General features: G+C 34.0%; 1 protein-coding gene and 1 non-coding gene across 2 annotated transcripts in view; one reads left to right on the top strand and one right to left on the bottom strand.

The window, feature by feature from the left end:
* The window catches only part of Baz1a (bromodomain adjacent to zinc finger domain 1A), a 98447-nt gene that overhangs the window by 66786 nt on the left and 11167 nt on the right, over nt 1-20494 (bottom strand). The window contains 2 exon segments of the mRNA XM_047541489.1: nt 19011-19189; nt 19191-19290. Coding sequence (XP_047397445.1) covers nt 19011-19189; nt 19191-19290 — 279 coding nt within the window.
* On the top strand, nt 5542-5644 carry LOC124978375 (U6 spliceosomal RNA). The gene has a single exon (XR_007107409.1). It is a non-coding gene; the product is annotated as a U6 spliceosomal RNA (small nuclear RNA).

The raw sequence follows: 20494 nt of genomic DNA on the forward strand, positions 1-20494 counted from the left end.
CTGGGTTCGATCCCCAGCACCGCAAAAAAAAAAAAAAAAAAAAAGAGTCACAATAACAAATTTGTTTTAAAGAAGCATGGCAATTTCTCATATGGTTAAATGAAATTACCATATGACCCAGCAACTCCACACTAAGTATATATCTAATACCTATAAAACATATGTGCACACAAACACTTGTATATGAATGTTGCATTATTCCTAATAACCAAAAAGTGAAAATACAAATGTCCATCATCTGATAAATAATAAAAAATGTGGTACATATCCATACAATGGAAAAAAAACTCAAAAAAATAAAAAGGAAACTACAACTACAGCAACTACAACTTCCAGGATGAACCTGGAAACTTACGCTAAATTAAAAGGGCCAAACATAAAAGACCACATACCATAGGATTTCATTTACATGAATAGATACTCCAGAGAGAAAGTAGTTGAGTAAATGTCAGGAACTTGGGGAAGGGGTCTTGAGGGTAAGGTAGTACATGCTCATGGGCACAGATTTCTTTTGGAGATGGTAAATATGTCCTTAATATCAGACTGTGGTAGGGCTGGAAATACAGCTCAGTTGGTAGAGTACTTGCCTCATATGAACATAAAGCCCTGGGCTGAAACTCCAGCACCACACACACACACACACACACACACACATACACAAAATCAGATTGTGGTGATGGTTATACAACTATGAATATATTTAAAAAATACACACTTGAAAGAGTGAATTTTATGGTATGTGAAATATCTCAAATTGCTAAAAAAAAAAAAAAGACAAAAGCAAGATATAGTAGGAAGTAAAATTTAAAAAAAGACAGAACCCTCTGGAATTACATCTGTAGCACTTCTACAACTTTGGCAATCCTAGAGGAGGTTTTATTAACTAAGAATATCCTAATCACATAAATACCTACTAATGTGCTAAATCTCAGAAAAAGTAGTTTAAGATTAGACTTTGCTCACTACATGACTCATTTGTCCATCTCATACTACAAACAAGTTTTGAAGTATCACGGGCATCCACAAAACTATCTATCCATTTGCCAACCCTGTTCTTCCAGGAACTTCATTCTTATCATACCTACCTCTTCCACATGACTATGAGTAGAAGATGTAATTGGACAGAATTATTTGATAGAGGGTAAGAAACTTTTTGCTGAGTTGATACATCTTTTCCAAGATTTTAAAACCTAGAATCTAGAAAGTGAAAATCAGTCCCTCTTGTGGAATCTGTAAGATAATATTCTGGTGCTAGTGACAGTCATTTTTCCTGCCACAAAAAGGCCAGTGTACAGCAGGAGAAGATAAAGCCTATAAGAGAAGGACGGGGAGATGGCAAGGATACTCTTATTCCTATACTTCACTAGTCTTAGCTACCTTTTGCCCACTTCAGACTTAGTTGTTTAATCTTTTCTTCAATTAAATAAACCGATAATTCCCCTTTTTGTCTTTTTTTTCAAGATGAATTTTGTTACAGCCAAAATAAACAGAATCATAAAATTCTGTTTTTTCTGGAATCATAAAATTCCAGAAAAAAAAAAAAAACAATATTATCTAGAGCTATTTATGGAAGCTAGATTTTTAAAAGATAATAGTGCCATAAAAGGATAATTATATGATTTCACTTATATGAAGTATCTAGAATAAGCAAACTCAAAGACAGAAAGTAGAGAAAAGGTTACTAGGGGTTGGGGGAAGGGGAGAATGGGGAGTTATTGCTTAATGGGTACAGAGTTTCTGTTTGGGATGATGAAGTAGTTCTGGAAATACTGGTGATGGTTACACAACACTGAATGCCACTGAACTGCACACTTAAAAATGATTAAAGTGGTAATATATTTGTTTACTACAATGAGAAAGAAACTTTTTGTTGCTGTTGTTCTAACAATAAAGTTTGAGAAGATCACTTACCAAGCCTACATTGGTAGCAAATGGAAATGTCATCTAAAAAACTGTAGGCTGACTTTTACCACTGGCTGGTAGAAATAAACCAGCATTTCTAAAGAGAAAACTACAGGTAATTATGTATTCTATCTTTTAAAAAGTTTGTAATTTATGGACATACACTGCACAAAAATATGGAAGGAATCAGTTTCAGAAGGGCCTAGATATCCCCTCAGAGATCATATTACCCAGGCATTTACCTGTAAATGCCATATTTTTATTCTTCTTTAAGGTTGAGTAATATTCCATTGTGCATACATACCACATTTTCTTTATCCATTCACCTACTGAAGAGTATCTAGGTAGGTTCCATAATCTAGCTATTGTGAATTGAGTTGCTATGAACACTGATGTGGCTGTATCTCTGTAGTATGCTGATTTTAAGTCCTTTGGGTATAAACCGAGGAATGGGATAACTGGGTCAAATGGTGGGTCCATTCCAAGCTTTCTGAGGAATCTCCATACTGCTTTCCAGAGCGGCTGTACCAATTTGCAATTCCACCAGCAATGTATGAGTGTGTCTTTTTCCCCACAACCACACCAACACTTATTATTGCTTGTGTTCTTGATAACAGTCATTCTAATTGGAGTTAGATGAAATCTTAGGGTAGTTTTAATTTGCACTGCTCTAATTACTAGGGATGATGAGCACTTTTTCATATATTTGTTGATTGACTGTATATCTTCTTCTGTGAAGGGTCTGCTCAGTTCCTTAGCCCATTTATTGATTGGGTTATTTGTATTTTTGGTATAAAGTTTTTTGAGTTCTTTATAAATTCTGGAGATTAGTGCTCTATCTGAGGTGCATGTGGTAAAGATTTTCTCCCACTCTGTAGGCTCTCTCTTCACACTGTTGATTGTTTCCTTTGCTGAGAGAAAACTTTTTAGTTTGAATCCATCCCATGTATTGATTCTTGCCTTTATTTCTTGCACTTTGGGAGTCTTGTTAAGGAAATCTGGTTCTAAGCTGACATGATGAGGATTTGGGCCTACTGTTTCTTCTATTAGGTGCAGGATCTCTGATCTAATTCCTCGATCCATTTTGAGTTGAGTTTTATGCAGGGTGAGAGATAGGGGTTTAATTTCATTTTGCTGCATATGGGTTTCCACTTTTCCCAGCAGCATTTGTTGAAGAGGCTGTCTTTTCTCCATTGCATATTTTTGGCACCTTTGTCCAGTACGAGGTAACTGTATTTATGTGGGTTTGATTCTGTGTCTTCCATTGTGTACCACTGGTCTGCCTGTCTATTTTGGTGCCATTTTTGCTACTATTGTTCTGTAGTATAGTTTAAGGTCTGGCATTGTGATACCTCCTGAGAATTACATATACTTTCTAATTTTCCACTTTATTATTAAAGTTGAGGGGGAATGGAAGATTATATTATAACAACTCATATCAGTGTATTTGAGAACTAAAGCACAGGCACTGGGAGATACCTTCAAGTACAAACAAAACACATTTCGGAGTGAAAGCCAGACTGAGGAACAGCAAAAAGAACATAGTATTACTAAGCCAAAAATCTGTAAATGACAAGTTGGGCATAGAAGCAGTCTTTTAAAGAATGTTCTGAAATGGTATATATGTCTCCACACCAAAAAGGTGTCTTTAATAGTCATAGTCTAATTTATATTTCAACAGAAAAACTCTAAAACAAAAGCAAATTATAAAGCATTCTAGAACTGAGACATATGCAGACAAGGCATTTGGAATAGAGGGTAAACACTTAATAGTAAGGACAAAGACCAGAAGCCTGGGAAGATCTACTTGAGATAAGGGACTTCCCATCACATTTGAATCTCTAAAAATGGATATGCTAAACCTATGGTATACTGCACACCTACTCCCTCTGTGTTGCCTTATTAACCTTTGATTTTCTTGCAATACAGACACAATAACATTCATTAAAAAAACTTCACTTAGATAATTACTTCAACATTAAAGGCAGAAACAGTAAATTTGAAGTTGAGCTTAAAAAAAAAAAAAAAAAAAAAAAGAAACCAGACCACTTAAGGAAGTCTACTAACTCATACAAAAAGGCTATGAACTATATTGATTACTTGTCATTGGGAAGAAGAGGTCAAGAAAAGACTGCTGTGTTTATAACTCCTCACTTTCTAGATTAATTAATCAGCATATCCCAAAGAATATTTCACTTTGAATTATTCTGAGGTTCTTTATGAATTTATTATTACTATTATAATTAAGTTCATGAAGATTTTATTTCTCCAATTGAATTTGACCCATTATGAGCCTAAATATGGTAACAAGAACCATCAGAGGGCTGGGGATATAGCTCAGTTGGTAGAGTGCTTGCCTAGCATGCACAAGGCCCTGAGTTCAATCCCCAACACCACCAAAAAAAAAAAAAAAAAAAAAAAAAAAAATTAGATTTAAAAAAAAACTTTTTTTAGTTGTTGATGGACCTTTATTTTATTTATTTATTTATATGTGATGCTAAAGGATTGAACCCAGGGTGTCACACACACCAGGCAACAGATCTACCATTGAGCCTAAACCCCAGCCCTCATTAGGTTCTTTTTTTTTCTTTTTTTTTTTTCGCGGTACAGGGGATTGAACCCAGGGTCTTATGCTTGCGAAACAAGCACTCTACCGACTGAGCTACATCCCCAGACCTCATTAGATTCTTAATGAAGACAAAATACATTATTAAAAGACATACAGTACAAATAAGAATCTTCAGCAAGAAAATTCTAAATACAAGATAAATAGAATTAAACCCTACATATTTCTAATTAGTTCCCAGCATCTGGATATTATTAGCATTCCGTTTAAACTCCTTAGAGTTCAAAATTATCTTTTAAATCCATATTGATTAGTATGGCTGAAATATCAACCAAATTAATTAGTACTTACCAAAAAACTCTAAAATCCCAACAAGTATATTCAAATTAATTATTCAAGTGTTTGTGGGCTCAGTTTTATGTTGGCCTAACACTGATATAAACATGTAAGATATGATAACATTGCTGTACGGAGGCAGGACCCATGAATAAAAACTAAAGATGATAAGTGGGCTAGGGATGTAGCTCAGTTGGTAGAGTGCTTGCCTTGCAAGCACAAGGCCCTGGGTTCAATCCCCAGCACCACAAAAAAAAAAAAAAAAAAAAAAAGACTAATGATAACAAAACATTAAGTATGAAAAGCTACCATATTTTTGGTAGTAAGTGACCTTTTGTTTCAACATAACAATAGTATTTCCAAACAATCAAATAGGTCTTAATGTGAAGAACTGATAGGAAGAGTTTTCTTGACTTTCTTCTACCTTATACTATCCTAAAGAATGAACACAAGGATCCCAATATGGTTGTAATGAACACAAGAAAAAGTATGAGTTCTTGATAACTCTGTGGTCCAGTCATGCTAGCCCTATACTAGAGACTTCTGGACTTACTTTACACAGACAGAAATTCTATTATGCTTATATAATAAAGTTTTTCTATTATGTGTATCCAAGTCAAATCCCAGATGATAGGGAAAAGTAATCCACAATCAGGTATGATAGGTCTTTTATTAAACATGGATTGCTTTATAAACATTTTGTCTATGTTAAATTCATTTTAAAAGTCAGAGAACTATTGCTTGTTTTGGCAGCACATATACTAAAATTGAACAATACAGAGATTAGCTTGGCCCCTGAGCAAAGATGACACACAAATTCGTGAAGTGTTCCATATTTTTTCTGCAGACTTATGTTCTAAGTGCTGGACCCTCATGACAATAGCCATTCACATCATCAACTGAGCATTAAAGGAGGATTTTGGATTTAAGCCTCAACTCTGGGTATATTCTGGAAGGAAAAGTGTTCATTGTTGGGTGTGTGTTCAATCAGTTAGAAAGCTATCCTCTGCAGTACATTCTGGGATAGCTAAGTATTTCAGTCTTGTAAAGGGTGGTTAAGATGTTAAAAAGAAAGTTCACTTAAGTGAAAAAATTCACCCCTTGTCAGGAAATCTATAAACATAATTTTAAAATACTTTGAAGAAAATACCTTGGTTGATCAAGATAGTCTTAAAAATAAAGTTGGGATAAAATTTTAGCCCTGTTCCTGAGACAATTCATGAAAATCTTAAAAAAAAAAAAAAAGACTTCTAAAAGTCTCACAATTCACTTCAGCAATGAGAACATTTGAAGGGAGTAGCCAGAGTTTATAAAAAATGACAAATGTGAACCCTGGCTGGCATTGGACATTTTGCTCCAATACTGTTTTCCATGGCTGGATATCACCATTAGCAAAGGAATCAATCAATCACTGAAGAGTCCTTTGAGTGTTTATCCTAAAATCAGATCACATTTCTATGCCTATCGATTTACAGAGAGTGGCTCAGTCTGATCCACTTACTGTTCCAACCATAAGCTCCAACTGCCATGAATTGGATGTCATTTTCACTAATGAAAAAGAGGAAACTGAAGCTGAATCTGATATAAAACACAGAACCAAAGATTATAAGAAGGCCAGTCTAGCATCTTATGTGAATGTATTTGAACAGTTTCTTGAAATCCTGGATAAATCCCAAAAAGGAGAACTCAAGAAGAGTAATTTACAAAAATATTTCTGAAGATAACTCCTCTCAAACAAACATGTCAAGTCTCACATCTGTTTCAGAAAACTGAAAATCTGAAAAATAAGTTTAACAATCTATATGATTTAAGAGAGGCAATCCCTAGCACTGGGAAAAAACAAAACATCAACAAAACAAAAACAAAGAGAGAAGTGGGTATCATTATAAAAGAGCAACATAAGGGAGTCATGTAGTAATAGAAATGTCAATCAATAGAATTGATTATATCAATCAATGTCAATATCCTTGTGATACTGTACTATATGTCTATAAGATATCACTATAGAAAATTATTTTACAACTGCATGTGAACCTACAATTATCTCAAAATAGAAAAATTAGTTTAAATGCTAACAAAAGACATGAAGAAAATATTAACTCCAACACCAAGAGTATTCATTCCACATAGGAGAAATAAATCAGTAAGAGATGTACTTTGGTCTCTTTGCTCACTACTTTGTTGGATGTGGTGGCACATGCCTGTAATCCCAGCAGCTCAGGAGGCCGAGGCGGGAGGATCTCGAGTTCAAAGCCAGCCTCTGCAACTTAGGGCAAGGCCCTAAGCAACTCAGTGAGACCCTGTCTCTAAATAAAATACACAAAAGGGTTGGGGATATGTCTCAGGAATTAAGTGCCCCTAGGTTCAATTCCTGGTACCCCCACCAAAAAAAGATGAAAGTAATGTATACTATGTTTATTAGTAGCATGAGAGACCCTGGGTTCAATCCACAAGACTGGAGAGGGGCAGAAATCTAGTGGTATTGTTACATCCTAAGACAACATATAGGAAACTCTAAAGAATAACGACTATGATTGATGTAAGAGAATTGGAAATAAGTCACCACGGCATCTTCACTTACTCTAAGTATAGGAGGAATCTAACAATTACTGAATGCTTTATGTATCAAGCACTACACCAGGTTCTTAATGAATATTAATCACTATGGCAGATTTTTATAACTGTTGAATTGAATCATACGTCTCTGATCCCTTCCCACATTTACTCATGTGACTTGCTTCAGCATATGGAACACTAACAAACATGGACCAAGCTGAGGCTTGATCTATGCTTGCACAATGGAAACATTTCTACCACCCTAGGAACAAGTTTGGACTAGCCTCCTGAAGAATGAGAGGCCACATGAAAGTAGCCATGTTAGTCTAAAGCCTCAGATTTGTAAGTTATCATAGACTATAAGACATAAACAGTAATCCCAACCAGGTTAGCGTAGAGCGTAAAAACATTATAGAAACCACAGAATTATGAGAATATTTATTGATTTAGGCACTAATTTTGGAGGGTAGTTAGCAGCAAAAGCTAACTACTACAATCACTGTTTAGAAATTAGGAAGAAAACCAAAACTAGTAAGTCAGTTTGGCTCCAAAGGCTCTTTCCACCATACCATGCCACCTTTTATTCCATACTCTGAGATTTAGGGTAAAAACAGGGATCCCTGGTGGTTTATCCTACAGCAACCCTTGTTCAAGATTATCCTCTGTACCAGGAGTAAATACACTACGGCTCATATGCCAAATCCAACTTGCCAACCTGTTTTTGAATGACCTTCTAGCTAAAAACGTGTACATATTTTTAAATGATTCAAAATTAAAAAAGAATATTTCGTGCTATATAAAAACATGAAATTCAAATTTGTTCATTAATAAAGTTGTAGTAGAATACAGCCATGTTCCATGTGTATATCATCTATGGCTATTTTTGTACTAGAATAACAGAATGAATAGTTGTGACAAAACCATATGAACCACAAAGACTGATATTCACTATTAGGATCTTTATTTTTCTTAAAAAAAAAAAAAAAAAAAAGTTTGCCAACTCTTGCTCAGAATTATTCGTGGCATGTTTTTAATTTAAATAAAAAATTTTACCCAGTACTTAGTGATAGTTTAGATTTTTGGGTTTTTTTGTTTTTTTGTTTTCTGTTTTTTTGTACTTTTTACCTTTCTTTCTTTTTATTGAGAATTATTTTAGCTGATACTATTTCTCTTAATTCTCCCTTAACTTCTATCTTGGGATGGCCTCTGAATTTATCTAAGAAAGAAAAATCTAACCCCATTTTTAAAACTGTAACTCAGAACCATAGGTCAAATGAATTTTACTTACATGTAAAAAAGTACAAGCCTCCAAAAAAGCATGAGAAGCCAACAAACTATAGTTTAACCCTCTCAGAATTATTTATCTAAACAGAAAGCTGTTCATTAAAAACTAATCTTGTGCATGAATGAATACATAACACTGAATGCTACCATTATGTACAATTACAATGCACCAATAAAAAAACATGTGGGGGGAAAAACCCTGTGATCTTTTTTTTTTAACTTTTTTTTTTAGTTGTAGATGAACACAATACCTTTATTTGTTCATTATTATGTGGTGCTGAGGAATAAACCCAGTGCCTCATGCATGCTATTACTCACACAGTGCTCTACCACTGAGTCGCAACCCTAGTTAGCTGTGACCTTTCTTATACTAGCCAAATGGAACTACTGGAGGCAGAAAAAGATGGGGGAGAGATATTACTCAGAAGATCCTCCAATTTCTTAGACCTGAAAATGTGTAATAACCAAATAGAAATAAGATTCTCTTTTAATTCCATAAGGGATTTCAGGTCTGAAGTAGCTATACAGTCTCCAATCTTTTGTCAGATGATATAATATTCTCCGGCCATCTTGAACTAAGAACTTTAGAAATACATATCTTCTATTTCCCCAACCTTCTGCTAATAAATTCTGAGACATAAAATGAAGCAAACAAACACTGGGTTTCCTTTCATTCTGGAAAAGATGTGAATCTGTTTTACTTGCTATTCCTCATTTTAATCATCTTTCTTACCCTCTATTAGTGACCATTAGTCCTGGTGAATATTCAGTTGACTGCACTTGACATTATCACAAAGGATCAATAAAGAAATTGCCATAAAAACTAACCACCCCCAACCCCAACATTTACATTCAAAGACTTTCTTGAGGGGCATTAGACAGATTGTTCCTAATGGCCAATGAAATTTGAAAGTCTTTTGAACGCTAAAGAAAATAAGTTTGTATGATCAGTCTAAACTTCACTGAACTATTTTCATGAAGTATCACACAGTTGATTCCATGCAGAAACATTTATAACACGGATTTATATACCATTTAAATTAAACATGCTCAAGCTGGATGCAGTAGCACATGCCTGTGATCCCAGCAACTCAGGAGGCTGAGACAGGAGGATCACAAGTTGAAGGCCAGCCTCTGCAACTTAGCAAGACCCTGTCGCAAAATTAAAAAATAAAAAGGGCTGGGGATTGTAGCTCAATGGTAAAGTGTCCTGGGGTTTTATCCTCAGTACCCATCTATTCAATCGATCATGCTCAGAAAAAATGTTTTATTTTCATTTATTTTTGTGACTACTTATTGACTTTTAGGATATAAAAAGTACTTCCCAGGAAACACCTCCCAACTTACATTACATAAATATATGCTTTAAATTTTAACTGTTCAACTTGCAATGACAAACCAGAACCCAATTACTTTGTAAATCTGGGTCTCTGATACATAGAGCAAACCCAATGATATATACCTTAAAAGAAGAAGGTTCCACTCTTAGAATTCCAAACAAACAACACTATCACAAACAGCCCCCTTTTTTAAAAAAATTTAAAAATTGTATCATCAACATATTAGGGCCATCAGGAACTATAGACAGGATATTGCTTAGGACATTCTTTGGTCTGGAAATATGAAAAAACATCAGTAGTACAAGCTAAAAAAATGTTATAGTTCTTTAAAAAGAACTATAATAAATTTAACTAATATGTATTGTAAATTCTATGTACTACCTTTGAGCCTAAATAAGAAGCCTGACTCTTGTAATCCTTTCTGCTAATCTGTGTTTTTCTCTCCTTCAAATTTCGAGTCAACCCTTTTCCAAACACTTCTTGATTAATCTAATCCAGACCCACCACACATGTATATGTTTGAATCAAAATAACTATTTGTTTCTCACTTATACCTTTTATGTTTATCTTATCAATATATTTAGCATCTTTTTTGTCTTCAATATCAATATTTTAATTATGATTCATCAATTGCATTAAGGATAACACTATAAAAAAGATTCCACAGATAAAAAGTCCATTTTTCTCACTTCCAATTATTTTATGTACCAAATACCTACTCTCCATATTGTAGGTTTTATGCTAATTTTATTTTACTTTATTAGTCTAAATTGCTTAAAGCATTCTACCAATGCAACCTAGAAGGTTCAGAGGGAATATACATTAATTGTGGAGAATAGTTAAGAGCTCTAGTTGATTTGAGATCATTTGATGCCAACATTATCAGTTTACACAATTAAAGAGTTTTATTTATTTATTTATTTTTAATTTTTGGGGGGGGTGGGTACCAGGGATTGAACTCAGGGGCACACAACCACTGAGCCACATCCCCATCCCTATTTTGTATTTTACTTATAGACAGGGTCTCATTGAGTTGCTTAGCACCTTGCTTTTGCTGAGGCTGGCTTTGAACTCCCGAGCCACTGAGATTACAGGCATGCACCACTGTGCCCAGCTAATTAAAAAGTTTTATAATCTCTATTTTCCAAGGTAGTTCTAAAAGCAATATCGAACCATAGTCTCTTATGCTTCTTGACTAGATAAAATGGTTTAACTTTTAAATCCAAATAGTATGAGTATAACATTTGAAAAAAACAAGCTATCAAACTCTTTAGTGCAAATACAATTCTGCCATTTTACTGATTTAATGAACACCGGCAAAAGTTCTATTACTCAGCTAATTGTCAGACATCATTTGAAAGAAAGCGCAGTTCAAGCCAGAAGTAGTGGCATGTGTCTGTAATCCCAGCTACTTAAGAGGCTGAGGGGGAAGGATGAGCTTCCTGAGTTCAAGACCAGCCTGGGCAACACCGAGAGAACTCCATGCTCTCCCCAAAAAAGCTGTTTATTATTTTCAAGAGAACTCACAGGGGCAGAGCAAAAAGAGTAACTTTATTCATCCTCACAAAAAGGCAATTTTCCAAGTAAGGTTTTTAGGAACCAATAGTTCCTAAAATCATTTCAAGCTAACCCAATTAGAAATGGTACACAGCTCTATTCTGATATGAGAAGACATTTACACCATTACTAAGTGAAAAGGCTGCTTGTCATTTTTTTAAAGTTCATATAAGAAAAGAAGTGAACTTGAAGTTATATATTCCATTTTTGACAGTGATTATCTCTGCAAGGCACATTGGGGAAATGAACTCTAGGACTTTCATTTTTCTCTCATATACATAAATCTTTTAATAGGAAAAAGGCAGATTTTAAAAGGTTACACACACACTTGGAAACAGGATCTTGCTAAGTTGCCTGGACTTGCCTTGAACTCACAATCATCCTGCCTCAGTCACCTAATTAGCTGGGATTATAGGCATACACCAGTTTGTTCACCAGATTTATTTAAAACAATTATAAGCCTAATTCTTGATAAGTGGAACATATAACATATTTTAATATTATGAGTCACCTATCATGATAATGAGAATTAAAATGAAAGCATCTAGAACACTGCCTAGCACATAGGAAAAGTTCAATAAATGTTGACATACTTTCAATTCTGCAATGTATTCTAGTGCTACCAAGTTATACACTGATTGAGGCCAGTATACTTGTGTAGGTAATGTGTAGTTCAGCTCCTTATTTGCTATTAGGTGCCACTTCTTACTTATGTCACTATATCTACTTTTAGAAGTTGCTTTTTTTTGCCACCTGTTGCTTTATATCTGCTATGAATTCTTCCCATTCCCATAATACTTTAACTATGCCTTTACAACACTTTATCTTCTTTTGGTCCTTCATGAACATCGTTAGCCTCTTTAAATTGTGAGATTCTACACAGGAAAAGACTTTCATTCATTCTTATGTATTATCTATAGCCTTAATGTGATAGTCACTAAAATACTTGGATGCACAAATTGACAAAGGTTCTCCCTGTGACAAAAAAGAAAAAAAGTTCAAAAGGATCACAAAAAAACTTGACAGTTACAACACAAATCTTTCAATTTTAGTATAGGACTTTGGACAATAGGCTCTTGAGTAGTTTTTATAGTTGAATCAGAAGTAAAACACATGGATGGGCATTGTGGCAGTGACTTTCTTACTCAATCTTGGATTTTCAACTTACATTAAGGTCCACAGTTGTGTTAAGAAGTCTATACACTAGCAAAATAGGAGATTATTTACCATAGCTGTATATAGGTTCCTTAAGGGAGGGCTGACCCTCCAGGTAGACAAAATTTTAGCTTTCTTATTCCTCTGTAGTACCTTTTCTTTTCTTGCACATATTCACCTCTACCCCAAATGGAATCAATACATATCCCAAAGCCATTAGTGTGGCTTAAAATGTAGACTTTCATAGACTCTTGATAAATATCAGCATTTCAACAGCTATTTGGAGATTCCTTCCAGATACAAAGAATGGTAGAACTGGTGAAGTGGATGAGGTTAGAAGTAGATATGATGCAGAAAAGCAGCTACTTATCCAAAAATTAGTCCTGTTTGAAGATCTATTTCAAAGAATATATTGTTGTACCAATTCTAATATATATAAAGAGATGCTTATAAAAATGTCTGGAAACAGGTTGCCCAAAGCCCACTTAAATATAAAAAATTATCAAATGCATAATTATATTTTGAGTCAATTTTTAGAGTCTCTCAAACTCTTAATTCTCTCAAATGATGATTCAATATAATGAGTATAAAATGTTTATTTATGTATGATTTCTACCTCCTTTTTCTGGATTTAATACTTCAATCCCAGGGCAGGAAAGAGAACATGAATGAACCATGCATGTTTTTGTGTTCTAGCTCACCATCCTCCCAACCCATTATTAAACAATGATTATCAGGCTTGTTAAAAAGAAAATTATGAAGTTAATTGAACCCAGATGCCTTAAAATCTTCTTTTGAGTCATTTTCTAGACGACAACATACAAATGTTACAATGACTGTCTTAAATAAATAAACAACTTTCCAAAATACTGAAATTATTAACTTATTCTTAAAGGAAGGGAAGATAGAAGGAGAGGACATGAGAAAGGGAAGCAGGGAGGGAAAAAGGAAAGAAACTAACTCTATGGCCCCTAATCAAGACATTCGAATATTAACAAGACACCTACATGAAATGGCAATAGTATATAATACAACTTAAAAATATTAACATTCATTGTGTCACTTATCCTGTGAGGCAACCCTGTTAGCCAAGGGTTCATTTGATAGATGAAAAAAGACTAAAGCTCAGAGTTTAAATTACTTGCTTCCTTAGCCACAGAGATGTTAGAAGTTTTACCAAAAACTATATAACTCCTACAAGAAAATGTAGGGTCAACACTCCCGTATATAGGCACAGGCAACAACTTTCTCAACAGGATCCCTAAAGCTCAGGAAATAATGCCAGGAGTTAATAAATGGGATAGCATCATTAAAAAGCTTCTACACAGCAAAGGAAACAATTAGGAATGTGAAGAGGAAACCTATAGAACAGGAGATAATCTTTGCTGGTTACTCTCTGACAGAGCATTAATGTCTAAATGTATAAAGAACTAAAAAAACTTAACACCAAAAACCAATAACCCAATTAATAAATGGGCAAATGAATTATAAAGACACTTGCTCAGAATAAACACAAGCGGCCAATAAATACATGAAAAAATGTTCAACATCATTAGCAATTAGGGAAATGCAAATCAAAAATAAGACAGATTTCATCTCACACCAGTCAGAATGCCAGTTACCAAGAGTACCCATAATGATAGATGCTGGAGAGGATGTAGAGAAAAAGAACACTTTTATACTGTTGCTGGGATTGTAAATTAGTATAACCACTATGGAAATCAGTATGGAGATTCTGCAAAAGACTAGACATGGAACCACTGTGTATACACACACACACACACACACACACACACACACACACACACATGATCCAGGTATATTACTCCTCAGTATTTATCCTAAAGAGTTAAAATCACTGGGGATGGTGATGTGGCTCAGTGATAAGAATGCTTGCCTAGCATGTGTGAGGCACTGGGTTTGATTCTCAGCACACATAAAAATAAATAAAGGTATTGTGTTCATCTACAACTAAAAATATTTTTTAAAAAAGAATTAAAATCATCATATTACAGTGATACATGCATACCCATATTTATAGCAGCACAATTCACAATAGCCAAACTATGGAACCAGCCTAGGTATCACCAGTAGATGAATGAATAAAGAAAATGGAGTTTTATTCAGTCATACACAATGAGGTTTTACTCAGTCATAAAGAAATATGAAATCAATTTTGCAGAAAAATGGATGAACTAGAGACCATTAGGTTAAGTGAAACAAGTCAAACTCAGAAAGTCAAGGGTTGTATGCTTCCTTTCATATGCAGAAGGGAGAGAGGAAAAGGGAAAAGAAAAGTGGGGACAGATCCATGAAAATCAAAGGGAAATCAGTAGAGGAAAGGGCCCAAAGGGTGAGAGATGGGGAGGTAGGGAGGAAGAGCTGGGGAATGATATTTGCCAAATTATATTATTAGGTTGTATACTGTGTGCATGTACTGCCAGATTCTATACATAACAACAAATCCCATTAGTACGAACAACTATAATGCACAAACCTAAAAATGCAAAAAAAAAAAAAAAAAGAGTACAAATAAATGCTGGAGAGTGATATTGACCAAATTATACTGTCAAATTGTGTACATGTATGAATATAAAAAAACAAATCCCATAATTATGTACAACTCTACTGCACCAATAAAAAGGTGTGGAAAAAAAAGAGAGTCGGGTCTGGAAGCACATGCCTATAATCCCAGTGACTCAGAAGGCTGATAGGAGAATCACAAGTTCAAGGTCAGCCTCAGCAATTTAATGAAGCCCTAAGCAACTCAGTGAGACCCTGTCTCAAAAAATTAAAAGGGATGTGACTCAGTGGTGAAGCACCCCTGGCTTCAATTCCCAGTGCCAATAAAAAATAAATAAACGTTAGAACCCTAAACTAAGGACATAGTGAAAGAAATTAGAATTCTAAGTCAGTCCTGTTTGAATTTAAATCTTTCACTGAATACTTTTAAGACCAGAATGGAAGTTGCACACTTTTTTTTTGTTCCTGCTATAGCTCCAGTGTTGAAAACAGTACAAACAAATGGCAAGAGATAAATATATGTTGAATGATTTTTTAAAAAATCATTTAACTTCTTTAGATTTCTGTTTCCTCATCTGTAAATGGAGACAGTAAATTCTTGCCTCATACATACTGATATAATGAATACACAAAGCACCTCATAAGTATTAAGAATTAATAGACCTGATTTCCAGTTTAATATTTGTTTCACAAGAGCCCCAGTCCTCTTACTACTTCCATAGGCTCTGATGAAGTAGAAAACAAATGTGAAAGCATCTGGGAGACAAGGCAGTTGGTTATTAGGATGGGGAGAGTAAAGAATCAAATTTTTTTTTTTTTTTCACATATCTTAGTCAAGTAATCAGTGGTTCTCTTTACTACTCTGCCATAGCAATAACAAAGGATTTTTTAGAAAAATGTTAGCTGGTTGCTTATTTCAAAGTATAAAGTCTTAGGGGCAGCGGGGAGGAAGCACGGAATCTATACTTATGAGGCAAAAATAGCAGGGGAGTGGGAGGAAGATACTTAAAAGTAAATGAAAAATAAGAATATTAATGTGTGTACAGGTATGAAAATGTAATGATGAATCCCATCATTATGCATAATTATAATATACCAATAAAAATTTTTTTAAAACCATCAGAAAAACTGAAAAAATAACATGCTAAAAAAAGGAGAAATAGGGGTTTGGGTTATAATTAAGTGACAGAGCGCTCGCCTAGCATGTAGGAGGCACCCACCAGGTTCGATCCTCAGCACCACATAAAAATAAATAAATAAAGGTATTGTGTCCATCTACAACTAAAAATATTTTTAAAAAAGAAATAGAATATTGGGGTGAGCAGATACAGAGTACGTATGCCGACTGATTCAACATAAAAATGGTCCTTATCTCATATCTCTGTAACTTTATATGCTCTTTAAAAGAAATCTAGAAGAGATAACTAATGTTATATAACTTGCCAAAAAGTGAGATAGGTAGCTACATAGGTCAGGGAGGAACAATTCAAATACTATGTTGTATTTAAGGGTGGGGAGAAATCTGAGGCAGAATCACAGTCTAAGACTGGCAAACACATAAAGAAATTAAGCCTTAATATTTTTCAGCAAAATACCAATTTCTATTTCACAATTTAAAAGATTCTTAAAAATGCAGAGGCATTTCTTAATGAATTTCAATAAAATTGTTATTCACAGATTTCCCCTATTAATACATCTCAGCTTACAACTGTTAGAAGAGTTACAACTTTTTTAAGTCCATTTTTAAAATACAACAAAAAGGTTATGGGAAAAACATTTGAGTCACTACAGTTTTTTGGACATTATGTTCCTAATGTTAAAGATCTCTGTATCACAATGATTTGTAAATTATAAAACATTTTTGGCATAAATTGTATAGTGGTCATAAAGAGAAAAAAAATGTTTATGGTTCCAAACATGGTTCTGTTATTACCTTTAGTAATACAAATCAAAACACAAAAATCTACTTTCTAAGTAAACCACCCAAAGTATAAACAATTAAACATACTCCAACAATATTTATAATATGATCCTTTCTTATAAAGGGTATTTTCTTGGTAGAATCACTGATGATATATTAGCTTCTCCCCTTTTTGTTTCTTTTGTTTAATGTTTCTAAAATTAACAGAATTTTTCCCAAAAGTTGGTAGATACATGAAAAATTCTTCAATTTTTAAGATGTGGCTTCAGTAATTTTTTTTTTTTTTAATTGGGGATTGACCCCAGGGGCACTTTACCACTGAGCTACCTACATCCCCAGTCCTTTTTATTTTTTATTTTGAGACAGGGACTCACTAAGTTACTTAGGGCCTTGCTAAACTGAGGCTGTCCTTGAACTTATGAACTTCCTGCCTCAGCCTCCTGAGTCGCTGGGATTACAGGTATGCACCACCATGCCCAGTGCTGCTTCTATAATTTTAAAAACCTTTCTGGATTACTTGCCAAAATCAAATCCCAACAGTTTTAGATCTTAATATAAACACTGCTTGACTTTTTAAAGGTTAATGTAGGATAGCATTTAACAACTAAAATAGATTAGTTAAGACATTTTTAAAAATACACATAAACTCATAATGATTTTTCCAAATAAGACAATAAAGAATATAATTGGGTGGGATGTCACTCAGAATTAGAGCACTTATCTAGCATGTGTGAGGCCCTGAATTCAATTGCCAGTACAAAACAACAACAACAAAAAACAAAACAAAAAAAACAACTTTTGAATGCGAAAGTTTAATATTCCAGCCTTCTTTTTCTTTTCTTTTCTTTTCTTTTTTTTTTCCTGGAGTTGGGGATTGAATCCAGGGTCTCATACATGCACTCTACCACCCAACTACACTCCCAGCAATACTGATAATTTTCAATTTAGTGCCACAGATTATATCATTTTCAGTTTTCATATATGAAAAATAAACTTTATTCCTGAGGACATGGTTAAAAGGGAGGAGATCTAACACTAATTTTATACTTTATATGTGGGAGCTGTATGTGAACTACTGCTCAATAAAGCTATATGAAAAAAATTTTTTAAAGAAGAGTATATAAACCTAGTTCTACTTTTGTTAAATGAAATACTAAAATCCATCAAGAATACAAGCATGTTTAAAGTACTAGGTAAGAGCTGGGGAGATAGCTCAGTCGATAGAGCGCTTGCCTTGCAAGCACAAGGCCCTGGGTTTGATCCCCAGCGCCGCAAAATAAAGTACTAGGCAACATAATGAGGACACAGTAGATGTCATTATCTAAGGATTTTTTTTACCCTTAAAAAAAATCAAGGGATTGGGGTTAGAGCACTGATAGAGCAGTGATAGAGCACTTGCCTAGCATGTGTGAGGCAATGGGTTTGATTCTTAGCACCACATAAAAATAAATGAATAATATAAAGGTCTATCAACATCTAAAAAAAAATTTTTTTTAATTGAATTTCTACATAATGAAATTTATTATACAGTATATTAAAGAGAAAGAAGGTAGTTATATAGCAATGGGCTGATCCCTGGGATATTTTAGTGAAAAAGGTTATAGAGAATCATGTTACCTGTTCTATTAAAAGAGGAAAGAATGTATACATGTATGTTTGTATAGATCCACAGACACATGTGTGTACATGTTTTTGGTGGCACATGTATATATTAGCTTTGGAACAGTTAACACTAAGGCTGTCAGTGGCTAACAAAGTAGCTAGAGGACAGTAAAAGGGAAGATTACCTCAGGTCACACTTCTGTGTTTTTTTTACCTTTGAGCAATGTGAATATATACTTATCAAGAGGAAAAATTAAAAGTACTTTACCTTGCACCATTGTTCCTAATGACTTCCACGGTTTCTTCAACAAAATATCGATCCTTGATATATGCAAATATATCATCACAAATTTCATGTAAGCGTGAACGATGGGTAAGGTTGGTCAAGTATAAAACTGGAATAATTAGTGGTTCTGGAAAACTCTGAAGATTCTGTCTTGCTTTTTTTTTCTGACTCAAGTGCTTCCTGATATGTCAGTCCAGGTCTACCCGTCACAGCACAACTCCACACAAGGCTGTTGCACAGAATGGTTCGTTCAAAAAAGTCACTGATTAAAAAACAAAAACAAAAACCCATTACCTATCATTTCACAAGTTTTACATTTAAAGCTGATACCTTTATTAAAATTTTTTTCCATGCCTTTCAAGCAAAATTTTTCATGGAATCATAGAATTCAAACAAGGGTTTAATATCTGATCAACTTATACATTAAGACAAACCTAAAAAGTGCATTTAAAGTAGACATTTACATTCTGCAACTAAAGGCAGGCACATCAGCCAAAACTGGACTCCAAATTCTAACAGTTTTGAAGTCTAGAGTCAAACTGAAAATAAATTCAACCTTTCTTTTTCCTTTTAATCTTCAAGTTTTTTAAAATAGTCAAAACACTAGTCAATTCAAGCACTTAACCATAAAATTTTAAGTCTTTAACATAATAGTGAAAAACTGAGAAATATAAGCATCTAATAATAAAAGGAAAGTTAAATAAAATTATGGTACTTCATTAGTGAAAAATCAGTTATTAAAAAGTAAAAGAGTTCTTAACATGTTAATAGGAAAAAATAAATAAAAACAATTCTACTTCTAGTTTGAACCCTCCTATCTTTTTTTTGTTTGTTTGTACCAGGGATTGAATCCAGGGGCACTTAACAACTGAACCACATCCCCGGTTTTTTTTTAAATTTTTATATAGAGACAGAGTCCTGCTAAGTTGCTGAGGCTGGCTTTGAACTTGAGATCCTCCTGCCTCAGCCTCCCAAGCTACTGGGATTACAGGTGTCTGTCACCATGCCTAGCTGAGCACTCCTGTATTTTTAAAAAAAATATAGGACGATCTTATTTGTGTTATAATTTAAAAGGGAATAAAAAGAAAGAGGAAAAGAAGGTACTCAGAAACATAGATTTTTGGAATGTTATACAAAAATCAAAGCAATGGCTAGGGAGAAGGGATAAGCCTGGGGGACTATACTGTTTATTGCTTTTCTGTACTGTTAGAACTTTTTAATATGAGCATTTATTTTCAAAAATTCTATCTAGTCTCTTTTAAAATGCAACAGAGACTTAAAAAAATAACAAGATTTCTAAGGGACAATGGATATGAAAAAAATACACAATCTTTTTTTCTTTCTTTTTAAAAATTTGTTCTTTTTAGTTATACATGACAGTAGAATGTATTTTGACATGTCATACATACATGGAGTATAAGTTCCTATTCTTGTGGTTGTACACAATGTAGAGTTACACTGGTTGT

This window comes from Sciurus carolinensis, chromosome 2 (genome assembly GCF_902686445.1).
Source record: "Sciurus carolinensis chromosome 2, mSciCar1.2, whole genome shotgun sequence".
Taxonomy (NCBI): domain Eukaryota; kingdom Metazoa; phylum Chordata; class Mammalia; order Rodentia; family Sciuridae; genus Sciurus; species Sciurus carolinensis.